The sequence below is a fragment of the Chelon labrosus genome (assembly GCF_963514085.1).
Source record: "Chelon labrosus genome assembly, chromosome: 6".
NCBI classification, from domain to species: Eukaryota; Metazoa; Chordata; class Actinopteri; order Mugiliformes; family Mugilidae; genus Chelon; species Chelon labrosus.
Window position 1 is genome coordinate 5,881,135 of NC_140342.1, and position 18,106 is coordinate 5,899,240.

Sequence of the window (18,106 nt, forward strand, 5' to 3'; positions counted from 1 at the left end):
CTGAGCCAAGAAATGTAGCCATTAAGCATCTAAAACTTGGATCTGTATTGAGAGGTTCAAAGTTTAGATGGAGTCCATAAGCTCCTGCGCCCTGTGTCTGCTGTCCAAAACCAAACATTGGCCAAACCTGAAAAGATGAAATGTTTAAGCTCATGAAACTCACTCTTTCTGCCTGTCTCTCTCAGACACTATGTGCTGAACATCTCTGACGACATCGGGAACTTTGGAGAGGTCCGGCTTCCTATCCTGGGCTGCTTGGCTGTGTCTTGGTTTGTCGTCTTCCTCTGTCTCATTAGGGGCGTTAAATCCTCTGGAAAGGTGAGCCTCGCTCAAACACACATACTTACGCAGGCATACTTAATACTTATACACAACTGTCTTTTGAGAAAGTGATTTCACCACCTTGTGTGATTGTCCGTGTTCAGGTGGTGTACTTCACTGCCACATTCCCCTACTTAGTTTTGACCATCTTGTTCATCCGTGGCATAACTCTGGATGGTGCCATCAATGGCATCAAGTACTACCTGACTCCACAGTGGCAGAAGGTTCTTGATGCAAAGGTAGGCTCTTATATTAGCAGGCAAACAAATAGATAGTCTTGTTCCTTCTTTGTATTGCTTCTAACTGTATTGTGGGGTTGTTGTTGTAGGTTTGGGGAGATGCGGCCTCACAGATCTTCTACTCCCTGGGCTGTGCCTGGGGGGGTCTCATTACCATGGCTTCCTATAATAAGTTCCACAACAACTGTTTCAGGTTGGTACTACCGACTGTGGCTGAACAGAAAACACACTATGCTTTTCAGGAATACTTCGATATTTTGTAATACTTCACTTCCTTGTACACATAAAATTTAAGCCTGGGAGATTGTCAGCTTAGCATAAAGACTTGAAATGATGAAACAGCTAATTGTGTGTTCTAGCTGTGCTCTAACTGTGGCTCTGCTTAAATGGAGTAACATCCACGTACCAGCATCTTTAAGGCTCGTTAATAAAATTATTCATACTTATAAATGCAGTACAAAACGGTGACACCCAACAAGTTATGGTTTCATGGGGTTTTACATCAGTGACTATTTTTATGCAACACAGTCAGAAGAGGCTCAGGTAAGTGACCGCTGCAAGCAAAGAAAATAAATCTAGCACATGAAAACACAATTTCTCTTGTTGAGATTTTATTTTTTATCAAACTTAAGTTATTAACATGAGATCTTTAGAGGTTCCAGTTAGCGTTTCAAATCTTGGATAGAAAACTGAGCTATCATTGAGTTTTCCAGAGAGCTTGCTTACTGATGTCATTGTCAAGAAAAGTCATTGTTAACCGTGCATGTTTGAATTAATGCAGCTAGGTCCAATAATGAGTCGGTCAAAGAGCGCCAGAGTGAGAAGAGCAGGGTTGAACTCAAGCCAGCTTCAAGACTATAGGTCTTAACCAAGAAGGTGAGATAAGGTTGGACAGGAGGAGGGACAGAGATAATGCTTTTTTTTGGACATCAGAGGCTGGACGCAGTGCTGTGCTTGAACACAAAGGGGAGTGAGCAAGAAACGTAGGAGAAGGTTAAGATAGAGGAAATGGGACAGAGGAGGAGATAAAGAGAGGAAAAGATGCCATTTACTCTCCTGAGCCTGTCCGCACATGACGGAGCGAGGACGTCAGGGGGTTAGAAGGGGCAAGGGAGAAAGCCTGGAGATATAATGTGTTCTTCCGCCTGGAGCTTGAGGTGCGCTATCAGTGCAAACAGCTGCGCGGCAGCCTGATCGGCTTGGGTTATGCCGCTCAATCTCTGTGGAGGCGCTCTGTGCTCTCCTGTAACACCACCAATTGGTGCGCACGCGGAAGTGCAGAATGTAGGACGGAGCAGGAGCCTCGCGGGTGAGAAACGGACTGCCATCAAAGTCATCAAAGACATCCTCTGCGATAAACCAAACAGGAAATGTGGGGAGACAAAGGGCTGTGTAACCGTATAAGTCCCTTGTTAAATCTGAACAAAGTCTGAGTCAGAGTTAAGATTAAAGAGGTGTGCCAGGCTTCTCCCACCTGTCAGAATAAAGACAGCAATCATCCAAGGAAGTGTTAAAAATCATAGACGGAACCAGAACGTTCAGTGGTACTACACAGTAATACATTTTTTATTTAATTGTCTGTTCATTAAAGTGATTGCCCTGGCTGTATAACACTTAAAAACAGTATTTCCAAATCACATTATTAGTAAAAAAAAATCAGTTTTCGTGATGATCAACATTTATTTTATAGATCTACAAACTACTGTTAGATGTAGGAACATTAAGTCATCACTTACCTTAAGTATACAAATGTAATTGAATTTTCCTTTCAGAATGAGTGTGTGAATGAACACTAGATTTTTGTATCCCAGCAGTTTAATGAATGCACAACATGTTTTTCCATCCCCTCTCGATATCCAGAGACAGCATCATCATCAGCATAACCAACTGTGCGACCAGCGTGTACGCCGGCTTCGTCATATTTTCCATCCTGGGCTTCATGGCGCACCACCTGAACGTCCCCGTGTCGGAGGTGGCGGACCACGGACCGGGCCTGGCCTTTGTGGCTTACCCAGAAGCCCTCACTCTGCTCCCCATCTCACCACTCTGGTCGCTACTTTTCTTCTTCATGCTCATCCTTCTGGGACTGGGGACTCAGGTGAGAACAGGACACTGTGTTTTTAAACATGAATCTGAATGAATCACCACTTCTGAGTGGTTATGCTGAGCGCAACATTGTTTGCCTTTTGCTTTTCTTGTACGCATTCTCAGTTGAGTCTTGACATGATGGCATGATTACAGCTGTGCAACTTTCAATATCTGTATATATCTACATATATATGTACTGTCTGTGTAGGCACATACAGATATTTATATGTAGATATAGATTGTGTCTTCTCACTGGAGCCTTGTGAGATTCCACTTCATTTCCAGTCTACATTCCTGCTGATAATCCTTCTTATAAATACACAAATGTTATCCTCCATCTGTTGTTGACACCTCCACGTTGATGCTCAAGTGCAGTCATTGAAACGAGAACTGGTATCAGCTATGATTAGATGTGATCTGGATGTGCAGGTCCACCAAAACACACATGCAGCTGCTTACACAGCAAGTGGTTGTTGTGACTTTAATGATCCCCTGACTTTTCCTCTAGCGCCACCTTCAGGTTGACATGTGTAGTTTTAGGTGAAAGGATGATTACCACAAAATGTGAAGTAGTATTCATGCTGAAATATGGTAATTTGGAACAAGAATATTTTCCTCCTTAAATCTGACTTCAAGCATTAAATGATGTTACCCGTATCTCAGCATAACTCAACAATGTGTGTGTAAAATGTTACCACTGAAAGCTGCCCCTGGTCATCTGTTAAGATCATCAAGACAGTCATGATTGTTCTCATCTATATTTATTCCACATCTGTCCAGTCCTGACCTTTCTCCCCTGCTCTCCCAGTTCTGTCTGCTGGAGACCCTGGTGACGGCCATCGTGGACGAGATCGGCACGGACTGGATCATCAGGAACAAGACAGTGGTCACGCTGTCGGTGGCCGTAGCTGGCTTCCTACTGGGAGTGCCGCTAACAACACGAGTAAGTACGCTCAGATCACGCCGCTGACTGCGACCTGCTTGAGAGGTGTTGTCTCATTCCCTGTTCATGTGCGCAGGCAGGAATCTATTGGCTGTTACTGATGGACAACTATGCTGCTAGCTTCTCTTTGGTCATCATCTCCTGCATCATGTGCATCTGCGTCATGTATGTTTATGGTAAGGAGGAGAAACCACTCAACATGCAAGCATTTCCTTGGACACAAAGTTTCTGATGATCTGCTCTCTCTCCTCCTCTCTGATAATGATTGGCTGTAGCTAGGCGTGATGATTGTACAGAGAGATAACTTCAGCAGTTTGAAATATTTACTGTCAGCAAAGAATGAAATAGAAGTTGGAGACAGGTGCACAGAAGAATGAAGGTCATTTTCCGTTTGTGAATTATAAAGATTTCCACCTCCTTTGAATCTCAAAAGAACGTGAGATTACCCACATTAAACATTCATGCAGGGGAAGTTCACTCTACAAAAGGCAGATATGCTAGTTTTCTCTATTAAAGGCAGACTGAAAAGACCAATCCTTTTTGCACATTTTGTGTCTCAGGTAGAATGTTGCCATAGACACCAGATTTAAAACTCTGCAAAAAATACCGAAGGAGTTTACGGTACCAAGCGCCATTGAGGTCACATTGTTTGGAGACGGTTTCAGCATAATGTCCGTTCATATTGTACTGTGTACAAAGCTTGACGCTGGTGTTTTTCTCCCTTGCAGGTCACAGGAACTACTTTAAAGATGTTGAGATGATGCTGGGCTTCCCTCCTCCTCTCTTCTTCAAAGTCTGCTGGAGATTCATCTCCCCCGTCATTATCTCTGTAAGTGAACACACACACGCCGTACATTCTGGTCTGAGTCCAGTCGTAGTGACTGAATGTCTCGGCAAAATTAAACATAGCTGCAGTCGCTTTAAAAAAAAAAAGCGATCTGAAGAATGTTCAGATGAAGGTTCTCAACTTCCCCAAGTTGCTGACACATTGTTAGGGACCTAACCTACATTCGAGCTGCCACCACTGTTAATCTGCTTGGCTGCTGTTGTTTTTGTTTCCCGTCTAAACCTCTAAAAAGCAAATCTTTCTGACTGAGAAATTGAAACATGCAGCTGCTATCAAAGGCATTTCCCAAGCAGGCGCATTAGTCCTCTAAGCTGCTGGGCCAACCAAGAAACTCATTGTTGTGGATTACTGGTCAGATTTCAGGCACTTTTGTTCTCTGTTTCATTTCACTACACAGATTAATGCTCTGTCCTCCAGGACCTCTGCTAGAACTGTGACTAAACCCACTGCAGTTGTCTACAGTGAGGATTTGTTGACTTAATTATCTGCAGCTTTTAAGTAAACTGTCTGGTGGGCTGCTGTCAACTCTGATCTCACCTGCACAGATTTATTCGTGTATGTTGTTTATCACTGTGAAATGGATGGGTCAGATACACTGTAACTTATCTTTTTGTTTTCTATTGATATGTACATTGCGCATCCATTTTGCAAAATCATCTAATATACATGTATATTGTTCTATAAAATAACATTTTCTCTTTCGATATGTACTTTTTAACATATATACATTTAAATAAGGTTACACTCCATTAACTGTCTGTCCTGTCTTGTGTCCCATAGTTCATCCTGATCTTCACAGTGATCCAGTACAAGCCCATCACTTACAATGACTACGTGTATCCCGGCTGGTCCTTGGCTATCGGCTTTGCCATGGCTATGTCCTCGGTGGTCTGCATACCCGTCTACGCCCTCTACAAGATCTCAAGGTCCCCAGGAGCCACCTTTAGAGAGGTACAGCACGTAATGTAGACACTTTTTTTCAACAGCAATTCACAAAACAGCTAGGGAAAGGCAGAATTTCACTCATAAGAAAAGTTAAACGTATGTGTGAAGTGCTCTTACTTGTGCACGTGACGAAACTTGGACTAAGCCACTTAAATCTTCAACATCAACTGAGTGGCTGAAAAGCTCTGGAGTGTCAACTGAAGCACCCAAAAATGCCTTTCAAGGTGAAGCCCCTCAGACAATTGAATTACCAGTTTTTATTATTTAAGCTGTGAAAGCAGTTGAACTGTCTGACAAAACTATGAACAGTGTTAAATAGTATTTCAGCAGTCCCTTAAATATGCTGGAGGAGTCAAAAAGTGTCAGTTGGTGCCGAGAGCACTTCAGCTGCCAGCTGAAATGTAAAGGCAGTGTTCGTAGTCACTGTGAAGGTGGAGTGAAAAGTTGGCTGTCATGGGGAGAAGATAGGAAGGAAGAGAAACTGCATATTCACATACAGTCTCTACATGGAGATTGTGGTATTGTTGTATTGGGTTGTGCCCACAAAAGTGACACAAACAGTTATGTACCAACCAAAACCAAAAGCCTTCCATTCCAAGCATAACATAAGTGGCAGTAGACAAACAGTAAATCCTCTGAAAGCAGTTGAAGTGTCATTTAACGTTTAAGTGGGAGCTGCAACAACAACAAAGGCAACATTTTGATATTTTCGTTGAAGTGTCAGTCACAGATGTGTGTCTGTTACAGTAATTAACTGAAAAAAGGAAAGCAGTTGAAATGTCATTTCTGAATGCATCTGTTTTCAAGTCTTTTGTTCGGATCCTCTTGTCTTTTGACTTGTTCTACGTTTCCTCTCTGAATGACGATTCCCTCTTTCTCTCTCAGCGATTGAAGTACGCGTGCCGAGCGCATCCAAAGTGGGGCCCCGCCCTCCAGGAGCACCGGACAGGCCGCTACGCCCCCATGGCCTCCGAAGACACCGTGGAGGCCCGTCCCCTCCAGGAGAAGGAGGAGCTGAAGGAAGAGCAGAAGGAGGAGGAGAAGGAGAAGGAGAGGAAGGATGACATCAGCCTCACCATCCAGGGAAGCAACGGCTCCACCAACACACACAACAACCCCAACCCCAGCGCATAGACGCCCCCCCCCCCCCCCCCCCCCCCCCACGCTCGGTCAGCGCTAGCGGGCACGGCGCCCCAACCCGTCACCTCCGTCTCTTCCCCCCTTTTCCTCCCTTCTCCTCCATCCTCACCCCACTTTCCCACAGTCTTCTGTGGGGGAGATCCCATTCACTGGAGACCTTTACATATTGTAAGGGCTTATTATATCTATCCTAACCTCTTCTATCTATCTGTGTGTTGTCTCTAGATAAGCGAAGGAAAAAAAAAATCGAAAGGAAGAAAAAAAATTGGGTCATCATCCAAAAAGATCTGTGTGTACAGTACGTTAGTGTGTGTGTGTGTGTGTGTGTGTGTGTGTGTGGGTGGGTTGGTTGTTAATTTGTTCCACATAATTTAATAATGCAATTTGTTTTTTCCTTTCATTTTTTTGTAAAACTTGTGTATGTCATCTTCATATGCAGTTAGAGATACAGTAGATTGTGAAGCTGCATGGGTTCGTTTTGTGCATGCAGCTTATTAGAGACACACACTGTTCTCCTTTACCCTGTTTAGCTGGTTGTGTTTGGGATGGGTGATTTGACAGCTGGAGACTTTCTGTTTTTTTTTTTGCGGTGCTGTGACATAGAGGGGGGCGGGGGGTGGACTGCGCCTGTACCGGCCGTTTACAGTCCAATGATGCTAAACGATGGAAATAAGTCCTATCCAGAAAATAAGAGGCAGATACATTCATACACTCTGTATATTTTACAGCACACAGTGACCTCAATCATAGTTGATCTCAACTTAAGACTAAGCCTGTTGTTGTTTTTTATTATGCTGCTTCTTTTAAAAGAAAAAGTTCTTCAGAGCACAAATATTTAACACCTGAGATAGTGACTGACACCTAGGGATGAGTTTCTGTGGACATTTCCTTTGGTAGTAACTTTTCTTGGCCCACTAAAGCTGCTTAAACTCAGCTGAGAGACATCAGTGAACTTTAACTGTACTGTAACCCTGCATTCACACAGACTTACGCACACATACGCACACACAAAGTGTATTTGTTTTGGACAGGAGCGGTCCCAGTGCCCATTTCTCAGGGTCCAAGTGGAGGTAAACTTTGCAGTTCCTCGCCTGTGGAAACCTTCCTGGCCTGCTTAGATTAGAGGGACCAAAACCACCTGACTTTCCTCGCTGTCGACAAAACGCCTACACGTATACATACAAAAAGAAAAAAGAAAAAAAAAAAAAAACAGGTGGATGCAACTCTGTAAACAGAAGTGCCATCTCTTCTTAAGTCTTCCAGGCATTCTTTTTGAGTGAAATGCATCGTGGGGAAGTGGTCTGTGAAGGAGAATCTTGGATAGAAGGTGTGTCATATTTGGTGTCTCCCATGGATCGTAGCAAACCTTCCCGTTCAGGCATGTCACCAAAAACATTACCGAAGTTACCTGCACACGTTCTTGGTAACATATGTATCTCAGAGACTGATATGCAGGTCTGTCTCTTACAGTCAATGGAACCTTTAATGTATTTACAGACACTTGTTTTTAAATCTCTGAGCCGAGCTGTGCTGTAACTGATGGATAGACAGGAAGCAGAGAGAAGCTGCTTGTTTCCAGAGTAACTCTTCAGTGTATTATGTAGTTTTAAATGTAGCTGCATAGTATTGTTCTCTCAGTAGACGTCTCCTTTTTACCTCTCATTATTGTAAAGTAACTTAGTAAATAATAATAATAATAATAAAGACAGCGTATGTTTATTTTGTACAAAAAATAAAAACTACCGAATCAGCATTAACCATGTTTACCATTCCTCATATGTGACTTGATATGTGTTGATGGAGGTGGGGGGTACAGTAGAGAGGGCTCCCCTTAGCGTGCAGGGTTGGGTTTCCCGACTGAAAAGCGTCCACTGCGTCGTCGTGGCAGCCAGGCGGCGGAGGTTGATGTTTTATAAAGACAGAACAAACACACGCTCAAGATCCTCAGATGTTTTAGTCGGACACTTGTTCAGATGGTGGGGAGATGCTTTTAGTTTCCCAGGCGGGGAGGATTTAGGTGATTGCATCCGCTCTGGCACTGTTGCTTCGTGTTGTATTTTCAGTTTGTGAGTTGTCAGTTCCTCAGTTTGGATACCTGGAGGGCTATGATACTGGTGTGAGCATTGAACATATTAACATAATGCACAATATTGTATACTGCACATTTCTATGTGGAGATCTTGACTTTTTTTAGCTTAGCATAAAGACTCTCTGAAGTGCGGGTTTGAAGCTCAGTATGGGCAGCGCTGGAGGCCACCATCTTGGCTGCGTCTGACTCCACCAGGCCAATTCAACGGGCGAGAAGGTGTTTGAGTCGAGCAGAGGTGGACAGATGACCCCTAGGCAGATAGATAGCAACTTGTGATGGCTGCATAACTTGAAGCCTTGATATAATTTAAACGGGTTAGTTAACTTTGGGCATTTTTAGCATGGAGGTCTGTGGAGATATACTCGTTTTTAGAGCCAGCTTTAAGTGGCCATTTGAAAAACTGCAGTTTTGGGCAGTTCTTGCATGTTGGCTTCATTTCACGATATCTTCCAGGTTTAATATGCAATAAACTGCTGGTTGCCTGGCAACAGGTATTGGCCAAGAGGTAGTCTGGTACATAATGACTATTCTAATGACCAGTCTGTTGTACAAATTAGACAATGGACATGTAATCCCCTAAAGATAAATTTTGGACAGAGCCAGGCTTGAAGTCTTTATGCTAAGCTAATATATAAGCTAACTTGACGCTAGCTGCAGCTTCATGTCTAGCTAACAGACATATGAGTGGCATTGACCTTCTTTTCTAACAGTCAGCAAGACAGTAAATAAGCACATTTGCCCAAAATAGTGAACGGCTGTTGTAAGAATAGCACAGCACAGCGTCTGACTTAATTTGCACGCGCTTTCGCCACTATTCCCCACAATCGTGTGTACAGATAGTGTTTTTTTTGTTGTTTTTTACCATGGCAGTGTAGTTGCTCCTATAATCCACAGGATGGAGCGATGCTGACACTCAGGATAGTAAAGGCACAACGGAGGTGCAGCTGGCAACTGGGCACAAAACAAAAGCAGCAATGATGAAAGGGCCAGTGTTAAGCACAGGAGCTTAAAAATAGTGACTCACGATAAACACGGTGAGCATTCTGAAACGAGCACAAGCATTCATATCCAGGTTTATAACTGGTTTATACAGTGAAACAATAGAATGTGTTCCCTTAGATGAAGAAATGTAGCTTTGGTTGGTAGCCAGCGGTCTGCTTCTGGCTCATTCATAAACTGTTCACATCACACGTGAAGCATTTTGTAATCATTTTAATGAAATCACTGAAAAACCAGGTTCTTTATGAAACAATACATTATCCACATTCTGAACACACAAGTGTTGCTTTTTCTGAAACGCTAGGAAGTCCCCTTTGTAAATGAGAGATAAGAGGTCATTTTAAGTGTATATTGGGACAGCTTGTAGCTCAGGCCGCGTCCCGTTTGTGATTGCCCGTCTCGTGCATTCATGTTGTAATAAGTGAAGCTTAGCCACCGTGCGATCTCTCTACATATCCCAGCCCTCGCCATCTCTGCTGGCCCTGCATCTCTTCCTCCCATTGTACAGTAATGTATAAAAAAAACTATATAATCGGACTGTGTGTGTGTTCCTCATTGCTTTTACTTTAGGGAGTGGGTCGGTGTGTTTTTTGCTGGTCGGGGGAGGGCGGGTATCGATCGATTTGGTTTTTGATTTGTCTTCTTTTTTTTTTTCTTGTAGTGCAACGTAGACGATGTCAGGTGTATTGTGTATTCTGTGTGTAGTGGATTAGCTCGTACTGCTGAGCCTGCATGTAGAGCAGGTGTAGTGTCAGTGTTGATGTCCATGTACCTCTAATCTATCAGAACTAGACGAGTCCTATTCTATTAACATACGGTCTATCTTTAAAGAAAAAAAAAAAACATTTTGTACTAAAAGAAGAGAACTACATATTTTGTCTTCAGATTTTAATCACTGTTTATCCACGTTCAACGACACTACTTGTTTTTGTTTGTTTTCGAAGTTGTATTCATAGAAAATTAAGATAAAGCCAGCTGATATTAAAAGCATTGTCAAACAAAAAGCTTTGGATCGAAACTTGAACTACAAAAGAATGATTAGTTTTTACTGTGAGCTCTGGTGCAGAAGGCGGCTGCAGCTACATGACTCTTTTTCTTTTCTTTTTTTTTTTTTTTGGTTATCGTGTGTGTCTTACATCTACTCCAAGCTATTTCACACAGTGCAGTCGTTCATCGCTGTTTACCTTTAATATCGTGTGGCCCTTAAACCGAGCGGATTGGCTGTTTCTGTCCAAGTTGTTAAAAAAAAAAAGAAAAATGAGAAAAATCTAAACACCAAAATTACTCTGCAACCAGGACTGAATCAGCATCAGGAACTTACATTTTCATTCTTGTGCTTAACGTTGTTAGAATTGTTTTATGTGGACATTTTAGGCAAGTAATGTGGTGTATGCACCGGACAGGGAAATATACTATTTTTAATCCATATATTTCTGGCTTTGTTGATATAAATATATGATTATATGGCTTCCAAAAGTTCAAATTTCTTCCCTCCAGAAATGAAAATAATTAATGATTGGCCCAGATCTTCAAATATTGCTTAGTGTCATTGTACGCTAAGGTGGAATTAAGTCACTGATCTTGAAGAACGTAAACTAGGCAAAGGTACGGACCATTTCTGTGCACAAATTCCCAGCACTACTGCTCAACTGCAAAACAAAACTGTGATTTCACCTTGCTTCTGTGGTTCTCCGTGATTGCAGAACATTACCTCTTGAATTTCTTACTACTGCTCATATAAGAATAATCTCATGTTACGCAGCACTTTAAAGAAATCATTAGTTTATAAAGCAACAGGAGCTATACAGTAAATGTATAAAATTACAATAATACTCCACACTTGTATTTTTTATGGGGGAAAAGACAAAACAAGTGAATAAAATCATTTTCAGTGGTCTGGTTGAAAGAAATCGTGTGTTGTTGCTATGCCAACGTGAGCCGTTTCATGGGAGAGGAAAAGCACAAGTGAGAAAAGAGAGCACAGATCTTCTGGTTCCTTCTATCATATCTATCAGTCTATCTATCTAACCATGTCTGTTCTACTTGTTCTTCAACCTTTAGGGCCAAAATCCATTGAAATGTCTTTAGTCCTGTCAGCTGTATATCGTAAACTGTTGAATTACAAAATGGTAAATAAAATCTATTTTAAAGATCACTTCCTGTGGTTCATTGTGAAGTCTTTTGTGATGATTCCATTGATGGTTCTGAATGCGTGATTGTGCATATATCATACATATTACATATATTTAAATCATTTTGTTTTTCTATTTACATTAAATAGTTGTCTAATTTCTTCATGCTTTACACCAAATCTGTTATTGTGGAAACTGACTTTATGCACTGTAAAAATTGCTACCTGCAATAGATTTGTCAAAAGACAAAGGCAGACTATTTAACTTTTGAAACAAAAGAAATAAGGAAAAAAAAAATCTTATACATACAAATTAAAAGTTGATATTACATTAAATGCATCCTTACTGTAGTCTGTAGAGTCAGGGGGTTTGACACTGCAGGGTAACTTGGTCTGGTGTGACCAATAGCATGTTGAAGCTGAACGTTAACTGAATCAGATCCCTTTTTATATTATTGTGTAACTGACTTAGTGTGTTTGCACTGCACCACATTTTACCATGTCAAGGAATTCAGTTTTAACAGACAGCAACAAGTTAAGACTGCAGACATGTTTGACGTCTTTAAAATTACCGACTCAAGAAAATCTGGGCAAATCAAGGGAAACTGTAGCAATAAACTGCACTTTACGCTTCACCTTCAGAAGAGCAGCAATCTTGATGAGTGACATAAACAGACTCCAGGGAGGCATTAATACAGTATATCGAGGGTTCTCCGGCTGCCTTTGTGGTTTGATTTGGTCACGCCATACATCAAATCAAACCTCTATTCCGACTCTTTAAAAGAAGACCGCACAAGTTAGGCTTGCACAAACACAGACACAATAATGAGCAATTTAGTGTGGTCATTTCACGGCACGGAATTAGACGAGGGCTGAGTGACACTTCTGAGCTACTATCTGCGTTGTGTCTGTTGTATCATTTTAAGAAATACATCACATGAGTGGGTGAATTCTGCCCTTTACAACGAGCCTAAGCATGTCCACTTCGCACCTTCAGAGGAAAGACAGCATTCTGATGAGCGACATAAACACAAATTCCACAAATTCAAGCAGATTCCAGGAGGTAATAATTTATTAAGGACCCTCCAGCTGCTTTTGTGGTTATTGTAGTTTTTTTTTGGTCACAGAACAAGACCAAACAAGTTGTGCTTGCACAAACACAGTGAAAATGGTGAGTAGCTTTGTTTGGTCAAAAATTGCATTAAATTTGAGGTCTGTCTGACATTTCTGAACTACTCTCTGGGTTGTTAATCCCTGATAATAGTGATTGAACACTTAGAGTGCAAGCCCATATTGATCACACAGGAGACCAGTAACCCAATAACCCAATTCAGAATACTCACAGTCCCACTACAAAACAATTTCAAACCATCTAAAAGGAAGGAGTACGTTCAATAGATTTATGAAACAAGAAACTGGTTGGATACTCTGTGCGAAGTGAGCAGCTGTAATTTCCCCCATCCTTAGCAGCTATTGAAGGTAAAACTATCCAGCACTTCTCAGGGAGAAAACTACAGAGGAGACATTACTTCACATACCACCGTGGGCTCTGCTGAGGCCAGAGATGAAATGTAAACCTTTCCACCCCCACACAGAGCAATGCAGCAGCACTCGAGTCTACAGGTGACTGAGCGCGGCATTATTAATGTCAGGTGGGGAAATACAGAAGGCCATTTCAATCAGGAGAGACTATGTTCCCGGGCAAAGAATGAATATTTTAAATGATGTGTGCAATAGAAAAATGTGAAAGTATTTGGTAATTAGTGCCATAGATTTAAGAGGGAGAAGCCCCCCCTCCGCACACACACACCATGGGTCTAGACAGCCGTGGTAATGATGAGAAGAAGAGAAAGATGGGGTTTTGGAGGTGTAGGAGGGTAGAGGAGACACATATTTAAAATTTACAGCGAATACGTGATTGGCTGTTTGAGACTGTGGCTAAATTTAAATATTTAAACCAGAAACACAGTCAGCTGAAGCAGGAAGAGAGGGAAGGTCTGACTGGATTTATGCTGAGCTTCATGTTATGGCTTTCCCATTAGTTGGCAAGATTATTCCATTAGGAGTAAAATGTATGCTCTTCCTTCTTGGGATTAATGTAAGAGGGTGCTTTTCAATTCAACATATCAGGGACTATATATTGTTCATTTGTCTAAGATGGAATAATTCAGAAAATTTCTCCATGCAGACTGGTACTTGACGCAAAGCCAGAGGTCCAGTGCATAATAATGATGACTCAGCTGTGACTCCTGCATACAGTCAGCATGTAATTTCCTGGGTGCCAGATGAAAAGAGCCTGAGAAGTGACCGCAGTGCCACGTGGAGTCAGGAGAGGGCAGCATGGCTGTAATTGTTGAAATTCATCTGCCATGAAGGCGCAGCTGCGGCTCAGCAAGTCAACACTGGCATGAAGAATATTTCAGCAAGCAGCCAAATGTTGTGTCATGGAAATGTCCAGCAGCCAGATTTGACTGTTCTTTTGATTTTTGATTTTTGATTTTTTTTTTCTCCTCTCAGTGGACGTAGGTGGATATTGTGAAATTCCCGTTTGGCTTTAGAGACGTCCAGCAAAACAAGGCGTGCTTGCAAATAGCCCCGAGCAGGTGTGATGTTGGTTGAAACCTAAAATACGAAAGAGATTGTTTTTTAAAGGTGTCTGCCTCCACTGACACTGATTTATCCAGACTATGGGCACAGATAATCTGTATCACTAAAGCTTTTTGACATTTGTCCTGACGGCACAAAGAGAATTATCGTGCGATTCTTATCTAAAACCTTATAAGAAAACTCTCATAGTTATAAAATAACATACAACAGACTAATAGGCAAAGAAGTTGGTGCTATTCAGAATTTGCCTCAGGATCATCAGATGTTCTAAATTTCTTCAGCATCGCAGCAGTTAAGGGATAATCTCAGACTCTCAGCAAAAAGGAACACTTAATAATTCAACCTATACTCCATTTTCCAGTAACTACACAGCTTCCGTTTGCAAAAGTGAAGACCTTAATTTGACATTTTCCAAAATATGAAAAACAAATGCTCTAGGTATGGAAGCTCATACTCATTATATTAAATCAGGGAGCACCGTTATCCCTTTACTTCTTATACTGATGATCACCTAACAATATAATCAAGAGCTCTAATTGAGAATGAGAAAAATAATTACAGGGTGAGATCATGAGTCGATTATCAGATAAGTTCTTTTTGCACATGATTGGTCTCATATTACTCTCCAGTGAAAGCCTCCCCTAGGAACGATGACCGATTACAGCATATTTAATTATTTTTTGAAACATATTTTCACTGGCCAAAATGATGGAAGCCTTAACCTGATGTGTGCAAACGGACCAAAATCTCAAGGAATCATTGACTGAGTCTGATCGAATATGCATGTTAAGTTCCACAGCTGTCTGTTGGCCTGAAGTGATTCAGATATTCAGATGTTCAGATGAAGATCCGTTTTTTTCCATCTTCAAATTGTGCGGCACTGTATTGTGCATGTCAAGTCAAGAGGAATCAGAAAAGGGCAGCGTGTCTGTGATTGCAAGGACCACCAGCCTCTTTTACAGACACAGCTACTGCAGCCAAGCTGTTTTATCACAGGGCCGTAACATCAATCACAGGGTGCCACAGGGCTACAGGATTAAACTACATAATGAACACAACTAGATGTCAGTGGACTGTTGACTGCTTACACACACAGGACCTCTTACTCTCATTTTCGAGTTACGTGGGCCTGCTATCAGTTTTGTCCATCGGTTACACAATCTCATCAGTTCCCGCGGTGCTGTTTGAGGCAGATAGGAAACAACATGACACACACGGTCACCTCTTAGTATAGACTGGCAGCTGAATTAGAAGTGGATTTCTGGTGAATAACAGACAGAATGTCATTTTTTTGCAGAAAGTAATTTTCTTGCTTGTGAGGCCATCGTTGCATTTTGTCTGCAAGGTGACTCCAGTTCTGGGAAGACAACCTTTCTCCTTGAACTGAAAGACAGTCAGTCACAGCCTTCAAGCGCTCGGTCCTCCACTTTTTGTCAGCCATGAAATACAACATATCCGCGGCCGTGGCGCTTTACTTGAGACTTTCATTAATGAGATTGGGGAGCAAGTGAGGTCGGCTGTTGTTGTTATTCACACCAACCGACACTGGGCGGAGATTAATGAATTAACGGGACAACATTTCATGCTGGTGTCAGCCCAGCATTGATCAAGCAGTGATTTTAACATACCACATTAGAGCTGAGATGGGAGGTTCACCACGATAAGTTTAACTGCAAGTGTTAATCTGCTTTTTATGTAATCAATTCATCTTTTCATCGAACTCTCTCTGCTTTCAGCTTCTCTAATGTGCTTACTTTGCTTTTTGATCTGGGGTTGTTGTTTTTGTTTTAGTCTGAAAAAATCAGGTCATTTAAACTTGTCATCTTGCATCTGATGGCACCTTTTGATCACCCTGTTTATTCTTAAGTCTGTAATACAGACAGACAGACAACAATAAAATGATCCTTGGTAGATGATGATGATGATGATGATAGATAGATAGATAGATAGATAGATAGATAGATAGATAGATAGATAGATAGATAGATAGATAGATAGATAGATAGGTGTCCAGTAGCTTCATCACATGGAAACAGAAGTAAGCCATAACAAATCTGCTAACCATTAGCATGTTAGCATTGTCATTGTGCATACGCTTGCATGCTGACATTTGTAGCAGCAGACAGTTGCTATAAGTTCTTTGTGACATCTTATTCTGTTTGTACTTTTGGTATTTGACAACCCAAACCATCAGCCAAATCTTTCGGCAGTTTCTTCCTTTATAATTTGAATCAAAACACTTTCATCAGAAATTTATCGCAGGTAACAATGTGAGAACCAGGCGGGAGCAGGTCTCGACGTGATAAAACATAGCACTTTAGTAATAAATGCACGTAGCTCTGTTAGCACTTAGTGCCTAATGGGAAAAATTACTTTATCCAAGTAGACAGCCTTAAAATAGTAGAAGAAAAACTCCATCAATATACACCAATCAGGCATAACATTAAAACATCTGACAGCAGAAGTGAATAACATTGACCATCTTGTGACAATACAATGTTCTACTGGACCTGGCATTCATGTGGATGTTACTTAGACATGTACCACCCACCCAGACCAGACCAGACACCCTCACCCCATAGCAATGACACTCCTTGATGGCAGCAGCCATCCCCAGCAGGATGTAGCCTGACATGAGCACACACACAAAAACGGTTTAGGAACAACTCAAAAAATATGAAGAACAGCACAAGGTGTTGACCTGGCCCCCAAATTCACTAGATCCCAAACTGATCAAGTATCTGTGGGATGATCCACAGAGGTCCCTCCCCTCAACCCATAGGACCCAAAGGCCCCCACTAACAACATTCTGTTACCAAACACCACAGGACACCCTCAGAAGGACCATGTCCATTCTCTGATGAGTCACAACTGTTTTGGAGGCACAAGGGAGACCTACACAATATTTGTCATAATGTTATGCTGGATTGGTGTATGAGGATCTGTTTTGCGCCTGTAAATGTAAGCCCCATGTTGAGCAGTATTTTTTTAAATGATCTGACCTGCGGGTAAAGCTAAGTGCTGACTCCTGATGTACAGGAAGTGATTAATCCATGATTAAAACAAGAATGTCCTCTAAAACAAAACACCACACGTTCTAGCAGACAAATTCATTACTTATTCTGGACTTAAATTTAATTTAGTAGGACCGGGTATGCAAAGAATGAAGATAAAATGGTAGCCTCTGTGCTCCCCTGACAACATCCACAAACTCACATCAACTGTCCTCTCACATTTGTTATATATTTTATAAATGGTTGTACATTTGGTTTACAAATCAGACAGTCATTGTGAGCTTTCTGAAAAATAATGCCACAGACCAGTGGTCAATACATTATTTTTTTTTTAAATGGTGTGAAGATAAATGGATCTAATACAAAAGACATGATTATTGATTTCAGAGCTAAACTTGATTCTCTTAGCATACATACAACAATAGCCTGAAGGTGATTGAGCTTTGATGCAAATACAGAAGCCTTGTGCAAAAAGGGACAGCAGTGTCTTTAATGTCTTCTAAAATTAAAATCATTTAATGTAGACAGGACCTTGACTGAACATCTGTTGATAATCTCATTGTGAAATATAGAAATGCACTCAACAACATTGTGAAAAGCTAGAAGAGAATAGGCACCTGTCTGATTTGTACGACAGAAATGTCTTAAATTGTGAACAGCTGATTGTGCTCTCATCCTCTGTACTTCAGGGTCACACTGCAGACCACAAAAGATTATGAGTAATAGTTGGAAGCGCTTGTTTG

The 18,106-nt window shown here is 41.5% G+C and overlaps 1 protein-coding gene across 2 annotated transcripts in view; it reads left to right on the top strand.

The window, feature by feature from the left end:
- slc6a9 (solute carrier family 6 member 9) overlaps positions 1-6,537 on the top strand; it is a 73,168-nt gene extending 66,631 nt beyond the window's left edge. For both annotated transcript variants that reach the window (XM_084547396.1, XM_084547395.1), the window contains 9 exons: positions 186-318; positions 426-560; positions 650-753; positions 2,421-2,658; positions 3,457-3,591; positions 3,668-3,767; positions 4,320-4,420; positions 5,219-5,389; positions 6,269-6,537. In XM_084547396.1, the coding sequence (XP_084403522.1) occupies positions 186-318; positions 426-560; positions 650-753; positions 2,421-2,658; positions 3,457-3,591; positions 3,668-3,767; positions 4,320-4,420; positions 5,219-5,389; positions 6,269-6,517 (1,366 nt within the window). In that variant the 3' untranslated portion in view covers positions 6,518-6,537. The remainder of the gene's footprint in view (positions 1-185; positions 319-425; positions 561-649; positions 754-2,420; positions 2,659-3,456; positions 3,592-3,667; positions 3,768-4,319; positions 4,421-5,218; positions 5,390-6,268) is intronic.
- The last annotated feature ends 11,569 nt before the right edge of the window (positions 6,538-18,106 follow it).